Here is a 19,689-nt window from a genome sequence, read left to right on the forward strand (position 1 = left end):
ACTGGAGAAGAAATATGGAGAATACATGCATCTTGTTATGATTCTTAGCAAGAAAATATACTGTTGACATATTTTGGGAAAATTCTGCACCATATTGTTTGAAGGTTACATTCACAATCCCAGCCTTGCAATGATCGGTAAGTTTTAGATATAGACACCTCAGAGACAGCAGTCTGTGTCTTTACAACACCAGTCTTGAATGGAAAACTTTGGTTCCTACATGACAATAAGCTGAAAACATTCTAACAAAATATATGCAGCATAACCCTAACATGAAGGAGGGGTCTGAGCTCAGAACCACAAAGGATCTCTCTGTCTATCATTTTTCTAGGAGGAAGTGAACACTGATTACACGTTGGCATACTCACAGCTAACTGATTTCCAAACTGGCTTCTGCCCAGGAAGCTGGATACCATTAGAAGGAACTGATGACACTGGAACTGTCTCAAATGTGGGCTGATAGGCAAGGAAAAATGATCAGACTACAGTGAAAGTCAATGTCTATGGACAGAAACTGCTACAGTTTAAGAAACAGTGAATCATTCTCAGCTTACACTCTTTGCCAAGTTTAAACAACCTGTTGTGATTTTTCATAACTGAGTACATTTTTCATAACTGAGCCTCAGAATTAATCTTCCCCAGGCTGCACAGATTTGGATCACATTGATGTGGCGATATTGCAGCTCACTGTAGCTAATGAGTCCTGCCCTGCATGATGACTGAAATTAGCTAAATAAATTGCTGTATGTAATTGTACTAAGTGAAAGATCCTTTTCAAATTGTAATCCATCCTGGTTTTAGTCACTTTGCTCACAAATCTTCTGGTGGACACTGACACATCCTGAACATCCCAAGCACCTGGCTGTTCTCCACCAATAGATTATATTCTAACACTTTATCAGAGAACTGAAAATATTGTTTTGAGGAGAAAAAAAAACATTAATTCCATCTTTCTGCTGCAGAAATTATTCTGCAGTGTATGAAAATAGGGGAAGTATGTGCAGCATTGCGGAGAAAGGACTCTGAAGTCCGAGGTGACATCCAGGCACAATCACCTCCCCCTGTCCTCTTGGATTTGCCCTTGTACTTGACAGGTTTGGGCCTGATAAAGACAAATCCAAGCATCTGTGTGTGTATATGGAGAGTAGCACCACACCTGCACTTTTTTGGTAAACAAAAGGCAATAATTTAAAAATGCTCTGAATGGTATCAAGTGAAAACCACTACAGTTCTCCCAGCCAGTCTTATATATATGTTTTTTGGCTGTCCTTTATTTCCTACTTAGGGACCCCTGCCTGAAACCTGCTGCATCCCAACCCTGAGTCTTAAGGGGCAGCCCCTGTCTCGCTGAACACAGCTAAGAGCCCCTATAAGGCTGGAGCAGCAGCTCTTAACTTGCTCTCTAAATTGCTACATCAGCTGTTTATCAAAAAGCTGCAGTGCCTCATGGCAGTATTTATTGTCTTTTCCTAATGAAAAATGTCACATGTTTAAGAGGCAGGCAGCTTTTCCAGTTGCACACCTGAAACAAGAGTACAGTTGTTTTAATCGGTTTTATCCACTAAGTTACCTGGGTAACAAAGTCAAATGTAACACGAATACAATCGCTCCTGAGAGAGTCCATTTAACGGGCTGAGAACTTGATAGCAAACAGGATTTGAGTCACACGGACTTCCTTTGCCAGTACACCATACAAACCACTGATTTTTTTTCATGGAGAACTGTGTGATGCTGTCATCATAAAATCACATAACATGTCTACAGATGTTTTTCAGACATAAAAAAGGAATGTAAATTTCAGGTGGGAATATGGAAATTTAGAGGTCTGAAAAGCTTGCCTCTATGATTTCAGAAAATCAAACATAAGCATAATCATTCATCTTCCAGATGGAGGAATTAATGGTAAACAAGCAACTGGCTCATCTACTTTTGCTACTCAAAATGTCTGACCTTACAATCAGAATCAGAATAAATTCACTGTGAGTCTGGGTTATTGAGGAAAAGTCTTGCTCCATTGATACACAAGTGAAATCAACAGTGAAGATGCTGCTGCCAGCAGCTTCTGCTAAGCACAGCTGGATTGGAAAATGGAGCTGAGAGCACAGCTCTGCCTTTCACTCAGCCTGAAGACTGCTAGTGCTTGTGGCAGCTGGATAGCAAGAAAACGTTTAAAAAGCAAACAAACAAACCATATTCTTCCTCTCGTTTCCCAGCCTTCACAGAGAGAGTATATAAAGAAAAAAAATCTCTTTTTCCTTTTTTCGTAGTTTTAGGGTTTTTGTTATCAGTATTCCACATCATAACATCGTGTAATGCATTGGGAGTTAAAGAGTAGAAATTTCCAAATGCAACCAATAGGAGCTTTTTATTTATTATCTTGTTTTGAATCTTAGGGGAATAGGGATAAAATCTTTTTAAAAAATGATTTTTTTTGGTTCCGTATTGTAAAAAGATTTAAAAACTTTGGAATCTTATGTCTTAATGAATGCCAAAGGCTGAGGGTCAAATTGTGTCCTTACCCAAATTAGGACAGCGTTATTCATTTGGCTGGAGGTCCAGTCAGTGCTAGACTTCATATACTCTCATTTCTTACTGAAAGTGATTCAATAGAAAGTTCTCAGTTCCTGATACTAAAAATGAGCCCAGTGTTTACTAGCATAACATACACAGGAATTTCCAATGGGGAGAAGAAACCAGAAGGGCAAGAAGAAGATGGAGATGAGATAGTCATTTCTTTTGTAGTTAACCTCATTGCAGAAGACATAAAAATAAATTGTTGGAGCACCAAACCAACACAGTTCTGTTGCCAGCCCTACTGCTAAGGAAAATAAAAGAGGTAGACCTATACCTCTAGTCAGGATACAAATTGCCAGTGCTTTAGTTAAATTCATATTTCCAAGTGGTCTTGGAAATATCACAACTGCCTTTTCATGCAAATAGTTCTGGGTTAGTTAGCAATTCTTTCTTAATTAGGACATTATTTTTTCCTGTATTGCTCAAGTAAAATTCTCAGAAAACTCTTGAGAAGTTTTAGTAGACCCCAACACACAGGGTTAGGGCTACTGATGAGCATGATACTACATCTCCTTCCTCCAATAATAAATCTATGTTTCTCCATGAATTTATATTCTGCTGCTGATTTCTTTAAGCTTTGGGCACTAGCAGTGCTGATGGCTTCTGATGGAAGCAGCAGGGAATCAACAGCAAGGAAAATCAGGCCACTGTGATTAATAAACCATCCAATTTGAATCCTTACAATGTGGCTGCTAGCGGAGCCTGTTGATACCAGCCTTCCTGAAGTAGAGCACCTTATCTGGAATAAAGTGCTTCCCCAAAGTTCTTTCACAGGGACAAAGTGTCACAAGCAATGGATTTTGCCTTCAGCATTCACTGCACCTTCCTACTAGAAGAAAAAGTAGGGAAATGTAGCTTCATTTCCTTTCACTTCAGTCCCTTTGGGCTGTTCAGGGAATGCTCCTGCCCTAGTACCCTTTGCTTAGTGTTGATCCACACAGGAGCTGGCTGCCAGACAGTAAAAGGAAAAAAAATTAAAAAAATAAAAGCAAAAATCAAGCAAGCAAAGATTTTGAGAACAGACAAAAGAAAATAAGGCAAATCTTTCTCTTCCTCCTTTCTTTACCCTGGGATGTCAACTATTTATACAGCTTCAATGGCCTTGTAAATCTCATCTCAGGTGACCTTAGTGAGCTAATCACCTCTCATCATTAGGCACTGAAAAGAGTAATCCATCTTGTGTCCCTTTCTGTAATGCTCAGGTTGTTGGGAAGAAGGTGGAAATCTATCCTCCTACAGGGGAGGATTATAGAGTTACCTGAAGCAATTAGAGCTGTTTGGCTATTTGCAACATATTCATTTCTGCCCCACCTGCTCTCACTTCCTATCAAAAAATAAAAAAAAAAACAAACAACAAAACCAGATGGGAGAGCAAAGAACTTCCTGCATAGTCTTTATATCAGTATCTCTTCAGCAGCCATGCTGAAAAGACTTGCTCCTCACTGTCCCCTGCTGCTCTTGTTTTTTTTTTTTTTGGAGCTTTTTTTAAAATCCAGATCACTTTCCCAAACCAATTCATCACAAAGATTCTCTGACAGCTGCAGTGCCATGCTCAAAGACTCAGCTGAGCGTGAGGACCTGTTTTAGCTGCCACTGCCTCACACAGAGCTGTTCAGGATATGGAAACCTCAGCTAACACCCCCTAAAATACTGATCTGCTGCATTCTGCAAATGCACTCATCCATCCATCCCAGAAAAGCTGATAATTAGGATGGGTTTTCTAAATCCCATAAGAAGCAGAAGAGATAGGAGCAATGGTTAATGGGAATATTTAAAGGGTGTTGGGAACCTTGCAGGCTTTTAGAAATACAATCTACTTTGTAATCTCTTGGAGGGTGGTGATGGTGTTTTCTGCAGCTGTGTTTGTATATCTGTGTTTAACTCTTAGGCAAGCACCCTGTAGAACTGCATATTTTTGGGGGAAGAAATAAAGGTCTTAATTACTTTTTCAGTCTTTTTTTTTCAGGTTCTCACAATGCAAAACAAATGAGAGAGCTGAATTTTGGAGGATGTAAAACAATGAATTAAAGGACAATGAATGGGAAGTTTCTTATTCCTTTAGCAAGTGAAAAATAGCAGAGAAAAATAAGCAGGTCAGGAAAAGATCAATAGTGTGCCCATCTGAGTTACAACCACTGTTTGCCTGATTTAAATTTGTTAGAAAACTTAAGCTTTGATAGCATTATTAAAAATTATAAGTGCTTTAACGCATACAGATACTTGAAGCAAAAGAAGTATGCTAATCTAATAAGAAATGCCACAGCTTTTTAATGTTCATGCAAACATGCTAAGCATTTCTCATGCAAGAAAGTCTGCCGACAGGAAACTACTATGTGCTTCTAGAAATATTTGTGGGATTTGTCTATCACACAGAGGTAAGGCAATAAGGATCCCAGGTAATTTTAAGTGGAGACAAACAAATTAATCCACTAGACACTATATTTTTGTTATCTTAAAATAATTATGCAGCTACAATTTTATTTCTTCCTTCTCCCCTGTCATCCCCCCCCCCCTTTTTTTTTTTTAAATTCATTCAGGATACCAGTTCTTGAAGAAAAGGTAGGACAAATAGAAAAGGATAAAACAATTTCATATAAGAAGTTTCCTAGATTTTTGTAATAATAAGAAGTTTGATTTTAAAGGTGAATTCATGAGCTTATTGGTGGTCCCCTAATAAGGTATCACGAGTCACTCATCCAAAATCAAATGTTGCTTTGGGCTGAATTTTCGTGGCTGACTGCATTCACCTAAATCAAACAGTGAAGGGATCAGAATTGGTAGTCTTAGAGCTATCCTCAGGGAAAAATGGATGAATTCACTAGGGGCAATACTTGTTTCTGATGCTGTGAAATAAATGAATAGTTAATAGATTTTTGTTGGCTATGTAAGTGAAATGTAACTGCCAGCATACCAGTTGCAATTGTGCTGGCAGGTGTTTAATTGCTTATGCATATTTGAACCCCAGTTGCTTCATTAGAGAAGCTTTACTTCACTGCTGGGACTGTTGAGAAAATAGCAAGCGTCCCCAGAAGTTAGAAAAAATTTGAACAACTGCCAAGAGTAACTCATCAAGTTCCAAAAAATAAGGGAGTAAATGTTAGTCTTGGAAGGAGGTTTCAGGAGAAGGGCTGGCAATAGATACGACATTGTGCTGAAGGTTAACTACAAAATTGTCTGCCATCTATTTTATTTGGTTTCTTCCTTTCCTCTCAAAATGTAGCAAATACAGCACTACAAGCCTGGACTTAGTGTTAGGAACTTGTATTGGCTGGCTGTGGACCATCAGCAGAAAAGATTTCTGTCTAGTAGAAGCATTCATGTACTACTTGTAAAACACTTAAAAATTAAAAATAATAATAAAAAAAAAGCTCAAAACCATTCTTTCAAACTCATTAGCTACTTACAGAAGAGTCATTGGTGCCAAAGATGTCTCGCACATCCCGGACCGTATGCTTGTTCTTCTTCCTCAGGGTCTGAGTGTATGTGTTGTACCTCTTCTGTACGGCAGCAGCTTGTGTTCGGGTCAGAGTGGACAGCAGGGCTTGGCCATCCTCCTCCTCAGCTCCTGAGATCAGGGTAGATAAGCCTACATCCTGCAGCCACTCGGCCTCCAGTTCCCCTTCTGTGGAGGAAGAGAGCATAACATGGTCTTAATGGAGAAGTAGAGAAGGGCAGGAAGGAAGGGAGGTAGCATGGAAGACTGCTGTGTCTGCCTTTACCTCCGGAAGGCTCCACTTCTAATCTTTCTTAGGCCAAGATTCTAAGTTAATTCAGCTTTTGTAACCATACTACCAACTCTCAGTTTAACACTGTCTGCACAAGGGAGGTTTAGATCAGAGGAGGTATTTTTAACCTGTGCAATAACGTCTTCATGTGAAGATGGCAGCCTGATGCAGCAAGTTTGCTAAAGGCCAACTCCTCATGCAAGTTAATAAATCCTCAGTTCCCACTTAGACCATGTCCTGTCATATGAAGCCATGTAGGTAGAAATTAAATTGGTATTCTAAGTAAACAAAAATACTGAAGTAATGTATACAATACAGCAGTGTGTTTGCACACAAATGATGAGAAGATTAAAGATGCTTTAAAAACCCTCCATCAGCTGGTAATCAAACACTTTGGAAAGGTGACCAGTGGAGAAAAGTTTGATGTTCAGAGTTCAGACAGTCCAATAGTCACTCGGACAAGATAAGTAAGAGCCAGAGCCACTCACTAAAAAGCAAGTAGGAGTAGGTATCAAAGAAGTCAAGTAGAGGTGCAAGGTGCAGAAATAGCTAACTTTTAGATGTCATCCTGATTTCTACTAGTTAAAGACTAGCTAATAATCTACTTCCCAGGGGTTCTGGACACCCAGATCAATAACTAATACATCCTTTTGCCCTGCTTAATGCCAACTTATGAACCAGCTCCGCAGTGAGATTATACACAGTGTGAAACAGTGTTTTCTTTCTTTGAGTTTCAGCTTGCTACTGCTACCTGCTACCTTAGATGAATATTCCCCGTCACTGTAGAACAGGGAGATGCTTCCAATCTACCTTTTCTGGCTCACTTTGTAGTTTTAAGTTTTGTCGTCACTGCCTTTTCATTTATCTGCTTTCTAAAGCAAACAATTATAGTCTTTTTAAATGTCTTATCACAGAGAAGATTTTAAGAGCCTTCATTTTTATTCTGCCTGTGACCAATCCTGCCTCAGCAATATGCTGCTTGAAACAAAGCAATCAAAACAATAATTGGATTTCAGCTTTGACTGCAGGAAAGATATTACAAATAAACACACCAAAGAGGAAATTGACTAATTTTCAGACTGTTCTGTAAAGTAACTAGTCTATACACTCATTGTCCCTCTTGCAGCACTGCTGTTAATGATACGCTCATCTTCTCATTCTTTCTTTATTGCCTCCTCTTGGTAAAATTGGACTGCAGGTAGATTGACAAACACCAGTTTACTTCACTTTGACTGTTTGACACACAAAAAAGAGAACTAGAGTCTTGATTGGTGGGGGCAAATGAAAGAGCATACACATGTGCCATCACTGGCTTCACGGCTAACTGCCTAGTCTCTTCACAAAGCTCTACAAAAATAACTGCCTTTAAAAACTCAGCTCTGCATTAGGCTGGGGTCTTGTATGCCACAAAACGGATCGTTGATGCTGAAAGGATCACAATGGAGACAGGATGACAGGATTTCCATTCCTCCTCCATTAGTTTTGATGCTGAGGTTGTTCTGCCATCCTCATTCTTCTTCCTAACAAGACTTCTTTCCATTTCTGAGTGTTGCTGTCCTACCCACAACCATTCATGTTTCATTTTCCAAATTATATTCATTTTGGCTTTTGTCCTGACATTATTTCTAAGAATTTTGTTTTTAATCAAACATGGTTTTTATGATGCAATGAAAAATAGTAAAGTAGACATGTAATTCTGTCTGTTTACCAGGCACCCTTGTGACTGTTTTCTCTGGCCTTTTCCCTTTTTCTGTTTCAGCTGCTTACAAACGTAGGCTTAAGACAGAAAAACTCTCAAAAAGTTTATGAAAATAAGTTTAAGTAAGAGCAAACAAACCTATATTGTTTTAAAAAATATTATTTTTTACAGTAGTAGCTACTCATTCGGCAGGGTCATTGTTGTTAATCCCAATCCATCAGAAGATAAACAGATAATAGAGAGGGCCCATTGGCAAAATTTTCTTTTGCTCTCAGAGACTGCTAGAATAGGTATGTGCCTTTTTTGAATTTCAGATATAAGCCCAAATATCTCATCCCAAACTTCTAAAACTAAGTATTAATAGCAGTTCTGCATGTCACAGTGATTTTAAACACCCTGACTTTCACTTTCCCTACATTTTCATCTCATGCCATTTATTATGATCTACTTTTTCTTGTCCTTAGTTACATATCAGCAGAGTAAGTCTTCTTATTACACATCTGAGTGGCAAATGCAGAATTGTGTCTTTGACAATATCACTAGTATCTGGCTGCTATAGTCCTTTTGGTTTCTTAAGGATTCTGCACCTTTTCTTCTCAAAGAGATCTTGACAAGATGATGAATATTTGTTTTTATTTTACACTGGGGACTTTCACATTGATTTTCAGTGTTTTGATCCTCGTCAAGGGGTATTAACCTATTAGTATCTTAATAGAACTCATATTTCCAAGATTTATAATCTTAGACTGAATATATTACTGAAGTTAATAACTAGAAGAACTCCGTGGTTGTGTGTGGGTGTATGTACTACATAAGTGTGTAAAACAACAATATAAAGGTAAATGAAGTGTGGAGATGTATTGCATTTTACACTGCAGTCACATTTTTAATTTGGGACAGAGAGGAAAAAATCAATGCAATGTAATGAGGTGAAATCAGATGAAGGATAGTATGGAACTACACTACATTTTGCATTGGTGTGAAGAGTTAGCTGAGCAGTCATGAGAGCAACAGAAAAGTTTTTGAGAACTGGTAAAATAGGCTCCTGCATTTCCTTGTCCTATTAACTTAACTGGCTTGCAACCTTCCCCTGATGTTGGGGAAAAGTCATGGACATATCATTCACACTGATTAATTGCATGAGGGAAATACCATGATGTTCACGATCTCATCCTGTGCTGGGGAACCCAGAACTGAACACAGCACTCCAAATGCGTCCCCACCAGTGCTGAATGGAACAGAAGAGTCACATCCCTTGATCTGCTGGTGATGTTTTTCCTAACATAACCAAGAACGCTGATAGCCTTAATGGCAACAGCACGCTTTCCCAATAAGGGCAAACTGAGGCAGATTGCTTTTCTGTAACAATAACCATAATTTTTCAGTTACACTTCCACCTATCTTTATTTGAGATCACAGGCCAACAAAAAAAAGGGCAGCTTGGTTTTAAGCTGGCAGATCTTGACCCTTACTGAATACAGATTTCTGGTAAATGGAGGTCTTCTACTTTTATTCCCAAGAGAGGAGACTAGAGCTAGTCAGTGGAAGTCATTCCCCATGGAAACAGCATGTAGTTAGAGCTAGATACCTCTCTGTTGGATACTTATCATGAATGATTACTTATTTGACTACAAAATAAAGTAACATCCTTTACCGTTTTCAACCCTTTTCCTGGTAGCAAAATTAATTATATCCTATTGCATGTAAAGGTAAGAAAAGCACACTTCACTCATATTAACAACAGTGTGAAGAGAATACACCATTCTTTCCAAATCTATCTTTAGATCAGCTATTCCCAGGCTAGTGGCCTTGATCCTCAAAGTGGCTGCAACAATCAGTGGGCCTTGGCCTCAGAAAAATTTCAGTTTTGTCTTACGTTAACACCTGGTATTTTGTATTGTATAATAAAATACATTTGTAAGTGGAATCATAACTGGGAAAAGTTAGAGGACTTGTTCCAGATGTAATTCATAGAAGAGATCAGTAAGTTTTAATAAGTAAGGAAGCTGAAGAATGTAGTCATCTATATACTTGGACTCATCTATAATATCTCCTCAAGTCAATTTCAGAGAAACAGGCAGCCACCAAACTTGATAGCACAAAATGATATCTAGCTAAAAACTTCTTCAAGACTTTCATAATTCTACTTCATATTCTACCAAAAGCCAGAAAGTGGAAAATTCCAATATATTAATTGAACTTTTCTGTCCTTTAATGGATTTTGGTTTAGATTATTAAATGCTGGAGATAAAGTTTTCTTTTAGTGCTTCTCTTTCCTGACTCAAAGAAATCCGTATTTTAATCTTGCTCATAATAGGGAAAGAGAGAAAAGCATCACCAAAGAGATCAGGAAATGCTAAGGTGTGGAGAAGAAGTGGTGTTTATGTGCTTACCATCAGCAGGTTTGAACTCCAAGAGTGATGCTTCTTCAGGCCCATCTTCACTGCTCTCCTTGATGCTCTCCACTTCGCACCAGAAGTCCTCCATGGAGGTGCTGTCCACAGAGGCCTGAGAGTTGGAGCGAGTGAATACTGGAGGACTTGTTGGCATTGACTCATTGGAAAGCATCCTGTTAATTCTTCGGCAGCGAGGAAGAGATTTTCTGAAAAGAGACAGAGATGAAAACTAAAAATATTTTACTTTTCTAATATGCAGACTGGACGTGCAACCAGGGTTTCAAATGTGGCTGTACCAGGAAGGCCAGGAACAAGATGTTGGAAGCAAAGTGCACAGTTCTGGTGGTCTTCATGATTTCTCTTGCTCATAGAAGTCATGACTGGAGATTTGTTTTCTTCTAACAGTTTATCTCTTTAAAGACTTTTAATGTTTTACACCCAAGAGGGGAACTCAGGAGATACAATTTTTATATCTAATACTGCTACTCTTCTAATGAGACAATAAAAAAGGATTTTAACTTCTTTGTGCCTCAGCTTTTCTTTCTGTCTCTTTCTATTTTGTTTACGCGCTGAAATACTTTTGAGGAAAAATAATCAGAGTTGGGAACACTGAAATGTATCATCTTGTCCCCACTAACTGTGCATATTATAAAGAAAAATATGAGATGATTTAGATCAGAAGAATAATTACTTTTTCCATTTGAAAATTCTGTTTAAAGTATTTTTAAAAAAGAACTTTAAAATAAATAAAATCTTTTAAAAAAATCTTAAAAGTGAAATCATGTATTTTAGGACAAACAGAAGATTTCGATCACTGTTTAAAAAAATTGATTCACTAAAAATCAAATTCCAAGTTACAATTCAATACAAAGATTTCTTCTCTTAAATTAATTTTTGGATTTTTAGTAAACTAACAAACTTGTCCCTTGTTCCTTTGTTCTTTTCTTTTCCCATTGTGAACTCATACAGGTGAAGACAGTTGTATAATTTCACAGAAAAATTTATGAAATACCCACTGCAAAAGTCTTATCTAACTTTGTTCTGTCACATTATTACAGCTGTGATACTTTAAACAGCTTTTGCAACTGTAATTACAGTAATTACAGTAGAAAGTAATACAAACCAGCACAATATTTGTACAAAGGAATCAAGAGGTAGCACAATTATGACTAGAGAGCTAGACTGCAGGAATTAATGGAAAATTATGTCATAAGGTCTTCTGGCCTTCACTTATCTGAATTAATTCAAATGCAGTTTCCCTTTCTCTTCCTTTCCTTTATGGCATTATCCTGCCAACAGCCCTTTGTTTAAAACCACAAACATCACTTTTACTCCATTAAAAAAAAGATGCTTCCTTTTCAGTATTTCCCTCCTTTTCTAAGGTCTCCTAATGGATGTAAAAACACTGCAGTATATAATGAAGCTGACTGGATCTATAGTCCTGGGGCCTGCTCCCACCACTTGGGTGGGCTCAAGCAGTTCCTTCCACTCTAGCTCTGAGCTCAAAACAGCAGTGTGTAACGTGGACAATTTGGATGCAAACCTGCCTACATGCTAGCTGCCCAGAAGCAAAGCTTTCAGATGGATGACCAAACTTCAGCAGGCCAAAATGTGCTGTTGTGCTATAGAAACAAATATCCTCCAGGAAGAGAGGTGTCACTTTCAGTGCTTTTATCTTTTCTTCCCTTCTCACAGATGGCAAATGACTGTTTTTAAGCATAATGCTGAAACTGTTATTAATTAGGATAAGCTCCAGTTATGGAACGTGAGAAGAACTTGTGACACATGTGGTTAAAGCTATTGGATGCTCACCACACAGTCTTCTGCTGAGGGCATGTGAGCTTTTAGTGTTTGTTCAACACAACTCAGGTGACTGAGGTACCTGCCAACAAACCATCACTGCAGTGGGTATAGGGCCTGGGATCTTTTTGTTTGGATTTGCCTTTCTCTTTTCCTTCAGCACCAGCAAGGAAACAAAACTGTGGGCCTCACAGATATCACAAGAATTGTGCAAAGTGTCCTGAAGCAGAGATGTTAACAAGGAGAAGCTGAACCCCTGAGAAACAGCCAGGAAAACTGTGCAGTCAGTGGGGAGAGGGCTGGGATGGGGAAGCAGTCCCTGCTAGCCAATTGCTCACTGCTATGAGAAGTTTTGCTCCTTTGTTTGAGAGGTGATAGCGAACACAAATAAGGAAAAAGGCAAAGCTTCCTGGCACTCTCAAGGCCTTTGGGGCCCCTTTCCACTCAGCACTGTGCAAGGAGAGAGCCTATGCCAAGGGCTTGTGTCCCTCCCCAACTTCCTCTGTAGCTTGGAGTTCTGCCTGAGCCCCCCACATTGCTGCTCACTACATATTGATACCAGTATTGTTAAAGTTTTGTTAAAAAATAAGTCTCCACATCTGCTCTAGAGCACTGCCCAGAGCAGCACTCGCAGAAATAACACTCTCGCTATGCTGGAGTCAAAGGCATGCTGGGATAAGCAGAGGAGTTTTTCCTTTTTTTTTTTCCCTTTTTTTTTTTTTTCACTTTGCTGCCTTCCATCACTTAGTCATGGTCAGGGAATTTAAACACTTCCTGCCCTCCCAGTGTGAGTCTTGACCATGACCCTTGTGCTCTTCGGGCACCACACCAGACTGATCCCTGGGCTTTGACTCCATCAGCACTTCTAACAGCTAACTCAAACCAGGGCTTTTCATTTCACCATATTAGGAAGAAAGAGGCTTGGTGGGTTGTTTCTTTTCTCCTCACAGTGAGTTCTGTAATATTACCATACCGAAAAGCTAAATGAAAACAGATCACGTAACATGGCAACAACTGCTGTGACAACCAGCTTTACCAAATACGTCAAAGGTTACTGAGTAATTAACGTGCATTTACAACAATATTAAAAGTATGGAGCTTTTTTGAAAATCAACTGAACAAAGTCTGCTGAGAATCTTATATCTGAAACTTGAGCACAGATTAAATCCCACTGTGTAAAATTCCTGTAACAAGAAAGATTAGGCAGAGATGCTTTATCCTTATTGGTAAACAACTGAAGCTTGCTTCCAGGTGGTCTGGTATTAACCTTCTCCAATTATTCTCAGTCTCATGCGCTGGAAAAGTTCTCTGGCTGCCATTTTGACCCATATACCTGGAGCTTCTGTCCTGGAGGAAGTGGTCTTGTTTTATGTAATAATGGCAGTTGTCTCCACTTCCTCTACTCAAAGCTCTTGAAAACAGTTTCAGGAAAAAGGAGAGAATTCCCACTGAGGAAGCAAAGCATATTCCTCACTGCTTTTAATGTCTTGGAGGACATGAGTACTGACTCAGCATGCCTGTCTCAGAAATAGCTCAACAAGCCCAAGTTGCCTGTCACTTGGGAACTCTGATAGCCGGAAACCTACGTTCCTCATACCTTTCTCACCCTTAAGGCTTTCTGGTTTGTTTGCCCTTTTCCTCGGTGTCTATAAAGAAGTTTATGAGGATGTTTTTATTTTCTTCTAAGCCAAGTCCATTGTTCTTACAGAAAATTTGAACAGCAGTCTGGTTAGACAAGGACTAATCACAGACTTCATGCTCCATTTCCTCTGGTAACTTACATGTACAGCAGTGGTGAGCTAATCCAAAAGGCTGACTGAAACTTAATGCAGCAGGGGTCTCAGATCTGGCTTCCGAGATGGAAAACACTGGTAGAAAAGGATGATGAAGTACCAAAAAATATTACAGTGACTTCAGTGAGTGAGCTGAAACTGTTTTCAGGATGCAATTATAAACAAAACAAAACAAAAACCCACGCAGGTTTTTGAGTATTGTAAGTATTGGTATATATACTTGAAGCCAATACTTGAAAACAAAAGAAAATGAAATATACTTGAAAATACTTGAAAACAAAAGAAAATGAAAGAAGGGAAAAGTATACTACAGTGGTTAATGTTGTCAGAGAACTCTTCTGTTGCTGGGCATCAGTCACACAAGAAAGGGTTGAGGAGTGCCAGTAAGGAGAACCATGATGGTATCATGTAGAGAGCAATATTTGCAAAGAAGAGGGGTATTTCCATGGGACACAAGGAGGTTGATTCGTCTGCGTGTGACTCTAGTTAGCAACTTTGTTGTGTTTGTAATGCTGACAAAATGCAATAGCAAAGTAGGCCCACTGAACCTATGATTTATGTTTTGTATATCGAGCAGTAGTAAGCTGTTGGGGGTCTGCCAGCATACACTGATTTCAGGATAGCCATGGTAGATCCAGTAGCACTTCTTATCCTATCCCCAAAGCAGAGGTTAGTCACACTGCATGAAGAACTGGTTCAGTGACACCTAATGATTGCTCATGGGCTGACTAATGAGAAAGCTAGGCTTGTGTTTTCAGTTTAATTAAATGATGGGTGGTAAAGAATCCATAAAACAGACAGGGAGCAATAAAGCCACCTTGTAGTTAAAAACAGCATTCAATCCTTGTTTACACAGAGACAGAACATCTTATTCTTGTGGATCATTACGTTTGATTTAATTCAGTGAGTTCTAAATTAAGTCCATCACAATTAGTCACATTTACAAGAAAGGGGAAGAAGCAGGGAACAAATTATCCTGGCCATTTTTGGTGTTGTTCTGAGCACCGGAGTCCACCTTTGCTTATTACAATCATTCTATCAGTGTACTCACTCATTCCAGTGAAGTTGATAGCGCTTGAATAATGCAACAGCAGCAGAGTACTTTGTTGTTGTCTGTCCCCAATCTTTCTTACAGTTTATCATAACTATTACTCAACTTCTGACAAAATAAACAATTACTCTCATTCTGCTTAACTTTTCTTGGATGTAGAAAGGGAGATAGTACCTTGTCTTGGCAAGGTACATTTCTACCTCTTAGCTAAGAACTATGTTTTTGTCTGTTTTGAATTTTTAGGAAGCAGTCATGTACCAATGTTTCCTTTTTCTTTTTTCCTCAAATATGTAAAAGCTTCAGGCAGAGTCCAGCAACTGGAAATACTACCTCTGTGCACAGTTCACAGCTTGTTTTCAGCCAATACTCTTCCCCCAAATCTCTCGTCTTCTGCTTCCTTCCTGGTGACCCAGTTTGCTGTCTGCTTGCTTCCTTTGCTCTGTTCTCAGTGGCTTTTAATCACAGAGAGGAGTATATCTCAGGCAACATTTCCCAACTCCTTCTGCTTGCTTCTCATTCTGATTATCTTGCAGATATTAGAAAAAATGTAGGCAGTGGACTCTAAAGTTCCATTTTTTTTCTCTAACATCTAGCAAGGTGTCACAAGCTTCTCTAACAACAGAGTATTTGAGTGAGATGCAAAATGCAACTTAACTTCAGCAGTCTTTTTTTTCATTCTCTTGCCTACTGAAACTCATATTAAAAATCACATTAATCTCACTGGTCTGTTGGTTTGAAAATAAGCTGAGCTATCACATTACTGTATCAGCTATATTCAGTACTTCCACAAACATTCTGCAATTGATACTTCTGTAAATAATTAATTTTATTTCCAAAGATCCTTTTTATCTTTAAAGTACTTTTTTTTTTTTTAGACCAAATAGACTTGTTTAACGAGACGAGTCTTAGGATTTAAAGATTTAATAGAGAAAAAGCTTGTAAAATTTAAAGGACTTGCAAGGTTTAAAAGAGTTTCATTTATTTATTCATAACTAATCTTCAGTTGTGCTAGTAGCAGTCAGGACATTCAGCTATGAAGCCTGTATGTCAGTGTTACCTGCACTATCTAAAAATGCATTTCACCTTGTCTCCTTCAGCTCTCTGATGCAATGTTTTCGTCAATGGCACGGAAGACCCCCATCTACAACAATGACCACATTGTGGCTGCCCTGAGGCTGAGCATGGAGATTGCAGAATAATCTCTCTGTTTGTGTGTGTCAGTGTGGGGGCTCTCACAATCAGACCCTTTGAGCTAGTGGAGAGCAGGGAATATGCTCTCTAGGTATTGCCTGCTGGCAATGATGACCTCTAGGGACACGACCCAGACCTCTCCTCCATGCTGGCAATCACATCACTTCAGTGCTGTCCTGATACAACAGAGACAGTGCACTATATGGCTTCAATGTATCTGTCAAAATCTGAAAGGGACTCTATTTTGTCTTCATTGTCCTAACAAAGCTGTTCCCAAAGGGCAGCAGGGATTCCCAAATAATTAACACTAACAAGAGTATGTTGTTATCTCTTATTTTTTTTTTTTTCCCAAGTAAATTGGAAGAGAATTCTTTTCTCATACATTGAGAGGCAGCAAAACACGCTGGTTTGGAATTCTTAAGACTTAAGGATCAGCAATCATGGCAGAATATGATAGATGCAAATCACAGTGGCTATGGACAAAATAAAAAACACTAGACATGGCCTGCAGCAGGCAAAAGTTATGTCTGTGAGTAGCCACATCTTAAACATATTTTGTTATTAGAGTTGACAAATGCTCTGTTCTGTTGGTGCTTGCCTAAGTCCAATTAATTTTATATGCAACACATCCACACATCTAAGGAGGACCAAGTATTTCCAGGAAGAAACATAGGCACATGGAGCAAGCACTGTACCAGAGGAAACTCCATTCTTCCAGGAAATGTTTGATCTATTTTGCATGTACAGTATAAATGCTTCGTGCCTGAGCACTGAACCCAGGGAATCTGATAGTTCACTGTACGTACACCCCATGCTGATCAAGCCCTTCAGGAGCATTGGGCTCACTGCTTGTGCACTGTTTATCTACTCATTCTGAGCAGACGTCTCAGAAAAGTTCTAGTTGTCTGGCAGACATCCAGAGATATTGCTGGATAGCTGAGCATCCCAAAATCCAGTGTAAAACCTTCAGATTCCACACAGACATAATTTAAAATCGAGATATATGATGACCCTGGACATACTACTGTAAGATTGCAGGTCCTTGGCATGAGTTCCTTGGTTAAGCTGTACAGAAAGCACAAGGCAGACACATTTCATTCTGCAGCTGAGTGCAGGCAGCTACCTAGGTTGTCACTTCAAGTAGCAAGCAAAAATGAAACAATCATATGAATGAGAAAGAAATAGGGGAGCACAATTGCATTAGATCCTGTCTAAATTCTGGGACTGCACCAGCACTGGTGCTCAAATGAAGATTAAATCATTCAACAAGCAAAGAAGCAAACCAAGCAAAATCCATAGGGAAGGTAAACAGGACAGTGTTACAGGAATTTTGGGACTAGAGCCACAAACAAGATTTTTTAAAGAGAAAGAAATATGGAAACACTCGTCAGACTTGAAGTAAGTACTGAAACATAAGGGGTCAAACTTGCTATAGTTCTCAGTACACCTTCTATTTTTGCCTCCATTTATGTCATATTTGTGGAAGAATATCTAATTATTTTTATTTTAGAGCCTTCTAAATAAGTTGTCCCTTCAAGTAACATACATATTATCATTAATGAGCTCATATTGTTTATAGAACTTTGTTTCTCTGAAGCACTTCAAGAGACAAATAGAGTCATTTTGGCTTAAGGAAGCATCATAAAGAAATGGACCATACTGTCTCCTGGAAGGCTTCTAATGCAATTACACATATCACAAATGCAAGCTCTTTAAGTCCTTGACATAAGCAAAAAAAGAGGGCATATACTTCCTGAGAGTGAACATGTAAACTAAATGGGAGCATGAAGTCATGCAATATGCTTTGAAGTTTTCTCTGTGCTTAGCTTTAAGTGAACTCCAGATGTTACTGTCTCCTGCCCTATAATCAATACACACTTTTAAGTAAATACTTTTTTTTGAAAGCTTCAAGACCAAAGCAAAAAAGCCATACTTATTTTCCTAAGACAATGTTTTCCTTAAATGTGTTTTAATGTATACAAGAGGCAATGACTGGGCTACAAAATATGAATGTTGACTCTCTGAAGAATTCATTTTTATCTTAGTCATAAATTTTAACAGTTACCCTGCGATCCACATAAAATAATTTTGAACATGATGCTTAAAAGTATTCTCGGCACTGGATTTAAATGATGTTGAAATGTACATTAATTTTTTGAAGCTGAGCAACACATTCAATATTTATTTTACTGAAAAAAAAAAAAAAAAACTTACGAGGGGAAGATTCTTTAAAATCTTTTGACTGAGTGGGGAGTAGCTTCACACTGTCGTTATTAAAATCCTGGATCAGATTCTCAGCTAGTTATAAACTGTTACAGCCTCACTGGCTTAATTTATCCCTTATGTTTAAATTCAGAACATCCTTCTTTGTGGTATTGCTAATTCTGAAGTTATTACAAATTACAAGAATTGCATGAAAAACATTACTTCTCACCATCTCAATTTTTCTCTGCAGTTCTGGATTGGCTGTCAGGAAATTCTGAACCCTCAGCTTGTATTTTCCATGGTGTATTGTACTTTGTGGCATATTGAATCAGGGAGAAGGAATGAAAAATCTGCTGGAAAATGTTGTAGCCACACAAAAACCAAGATGTGTGTATAATTCTATTTTTTGCCACTCAAGCACATTTGTAAAGATTGTATGAATTTGTAAAGGGTCCCACATTTGCTGAGTAGACTCTACTTTTGTTAGTGAGACTGCTTAATAACTCAGTGTAGTTATCGAGGTATCTCGAAGAACTATGTTCTTATTTTTACCAGAAGAAAAATGTTCACGTCATCTAATATAGAAAGGACAGAAAAATAGTTTTTCAGCAAGTTGTCCGTTGATTACTCTTAGGAATGTCAAGAAAAGTCTGTGACTTTATCCTGAATGACTCGAGCATCTCTACACTATCTTCCTTTCAGTCCATCTGCAACCATTCCCAAATTGTTCCCTTTCTCCTACCTCTTCAATTTCCCAGAAGGCAAATGTTGCTGTGTTGAGTGAGAGCCTCGAGTAGAAGTGAAGGCATTTCAGAAGGCTTTCTGCACAGAGTCATGAGAGAGACACCAGTGTCTCCATGAGGAGACACCAGTACAGCACAGTGGGACTACGAACACTGGGAAGGGATGAGGATTGCAGCTGATGGGTGTGTTTCTTCAATGGCATTTGGCAGTCATATTTCCTTATCAGAAACAGTCACACACCAGCCTCTCTTTTCAACCTGTTATAAATATTTACAAAAAGTTCAGGGCCAAAACATACTTCAAATTCTAAAAAAAAAATAAAAAATTATCAGAGCATCCCAAGCAGATAGGTCATATTAACAGAGGTAAACCAACCTTCTTGGCTTTGCTGAAGCGGAATTTTCCTTTTGAACCTTTAGGCCATAAAAAGCAAGCTACATTAAAACAGGGTTTGACTAATGTTTTTGAGGGAAATTGAACTAATTTCTTACTAATAAATTCATCTTCATTT

The 19,689-nt window shown here is 38.6% G+C and overlaps 1 protein-coding gene across 1 annotated transcript in view; it reads right to left on the minus strand.

The window, feature by feature from the left end:
- The window catches only part of ARHGAP28 (Rho GTPase activating protein 28), a 72,401-nt gene that overhangs the window by 21,587 nt on the left and 31,125 nt on the right, over window positions 1-19,689 (minus strand). The window contains exons 3-5 of the mRNA XM_042870020.1: window positions 10,392-10,600; window positions 5,979-6,196; window positions 369-456 (exon numbers count right to left, since the gene is read on the minus strand). Of these exons, the coding sequence (XP_042725954.1) occupies window positions 369-456; window positions 5,979-6,196; window positions 10,392-10,600 (515 nt within the window). The remainder of the gene's footprint in view (window positions 1-368; window positions 457-5,978; window positions 6,197-10,391; window positions 10,601-19,689) is intronic.

This window comes from Lagopus leucura, unplaced genomic scaffold (genome assembly GCF_019238085.1).
Source record: "Lagopus leucura isolate 7727_CA_CO unplaced genomic scaffold, USGS_WTPT01 Super-Scaffold_100002, whole genome shotgun sequence".
Classification (NCBI taxonomy): domain Eukaryota; kingdom Metazoa; phylum Chordata; class Aves; order Galliformes; family Phasianidae; genus Lagopus; species Lagopus leucura.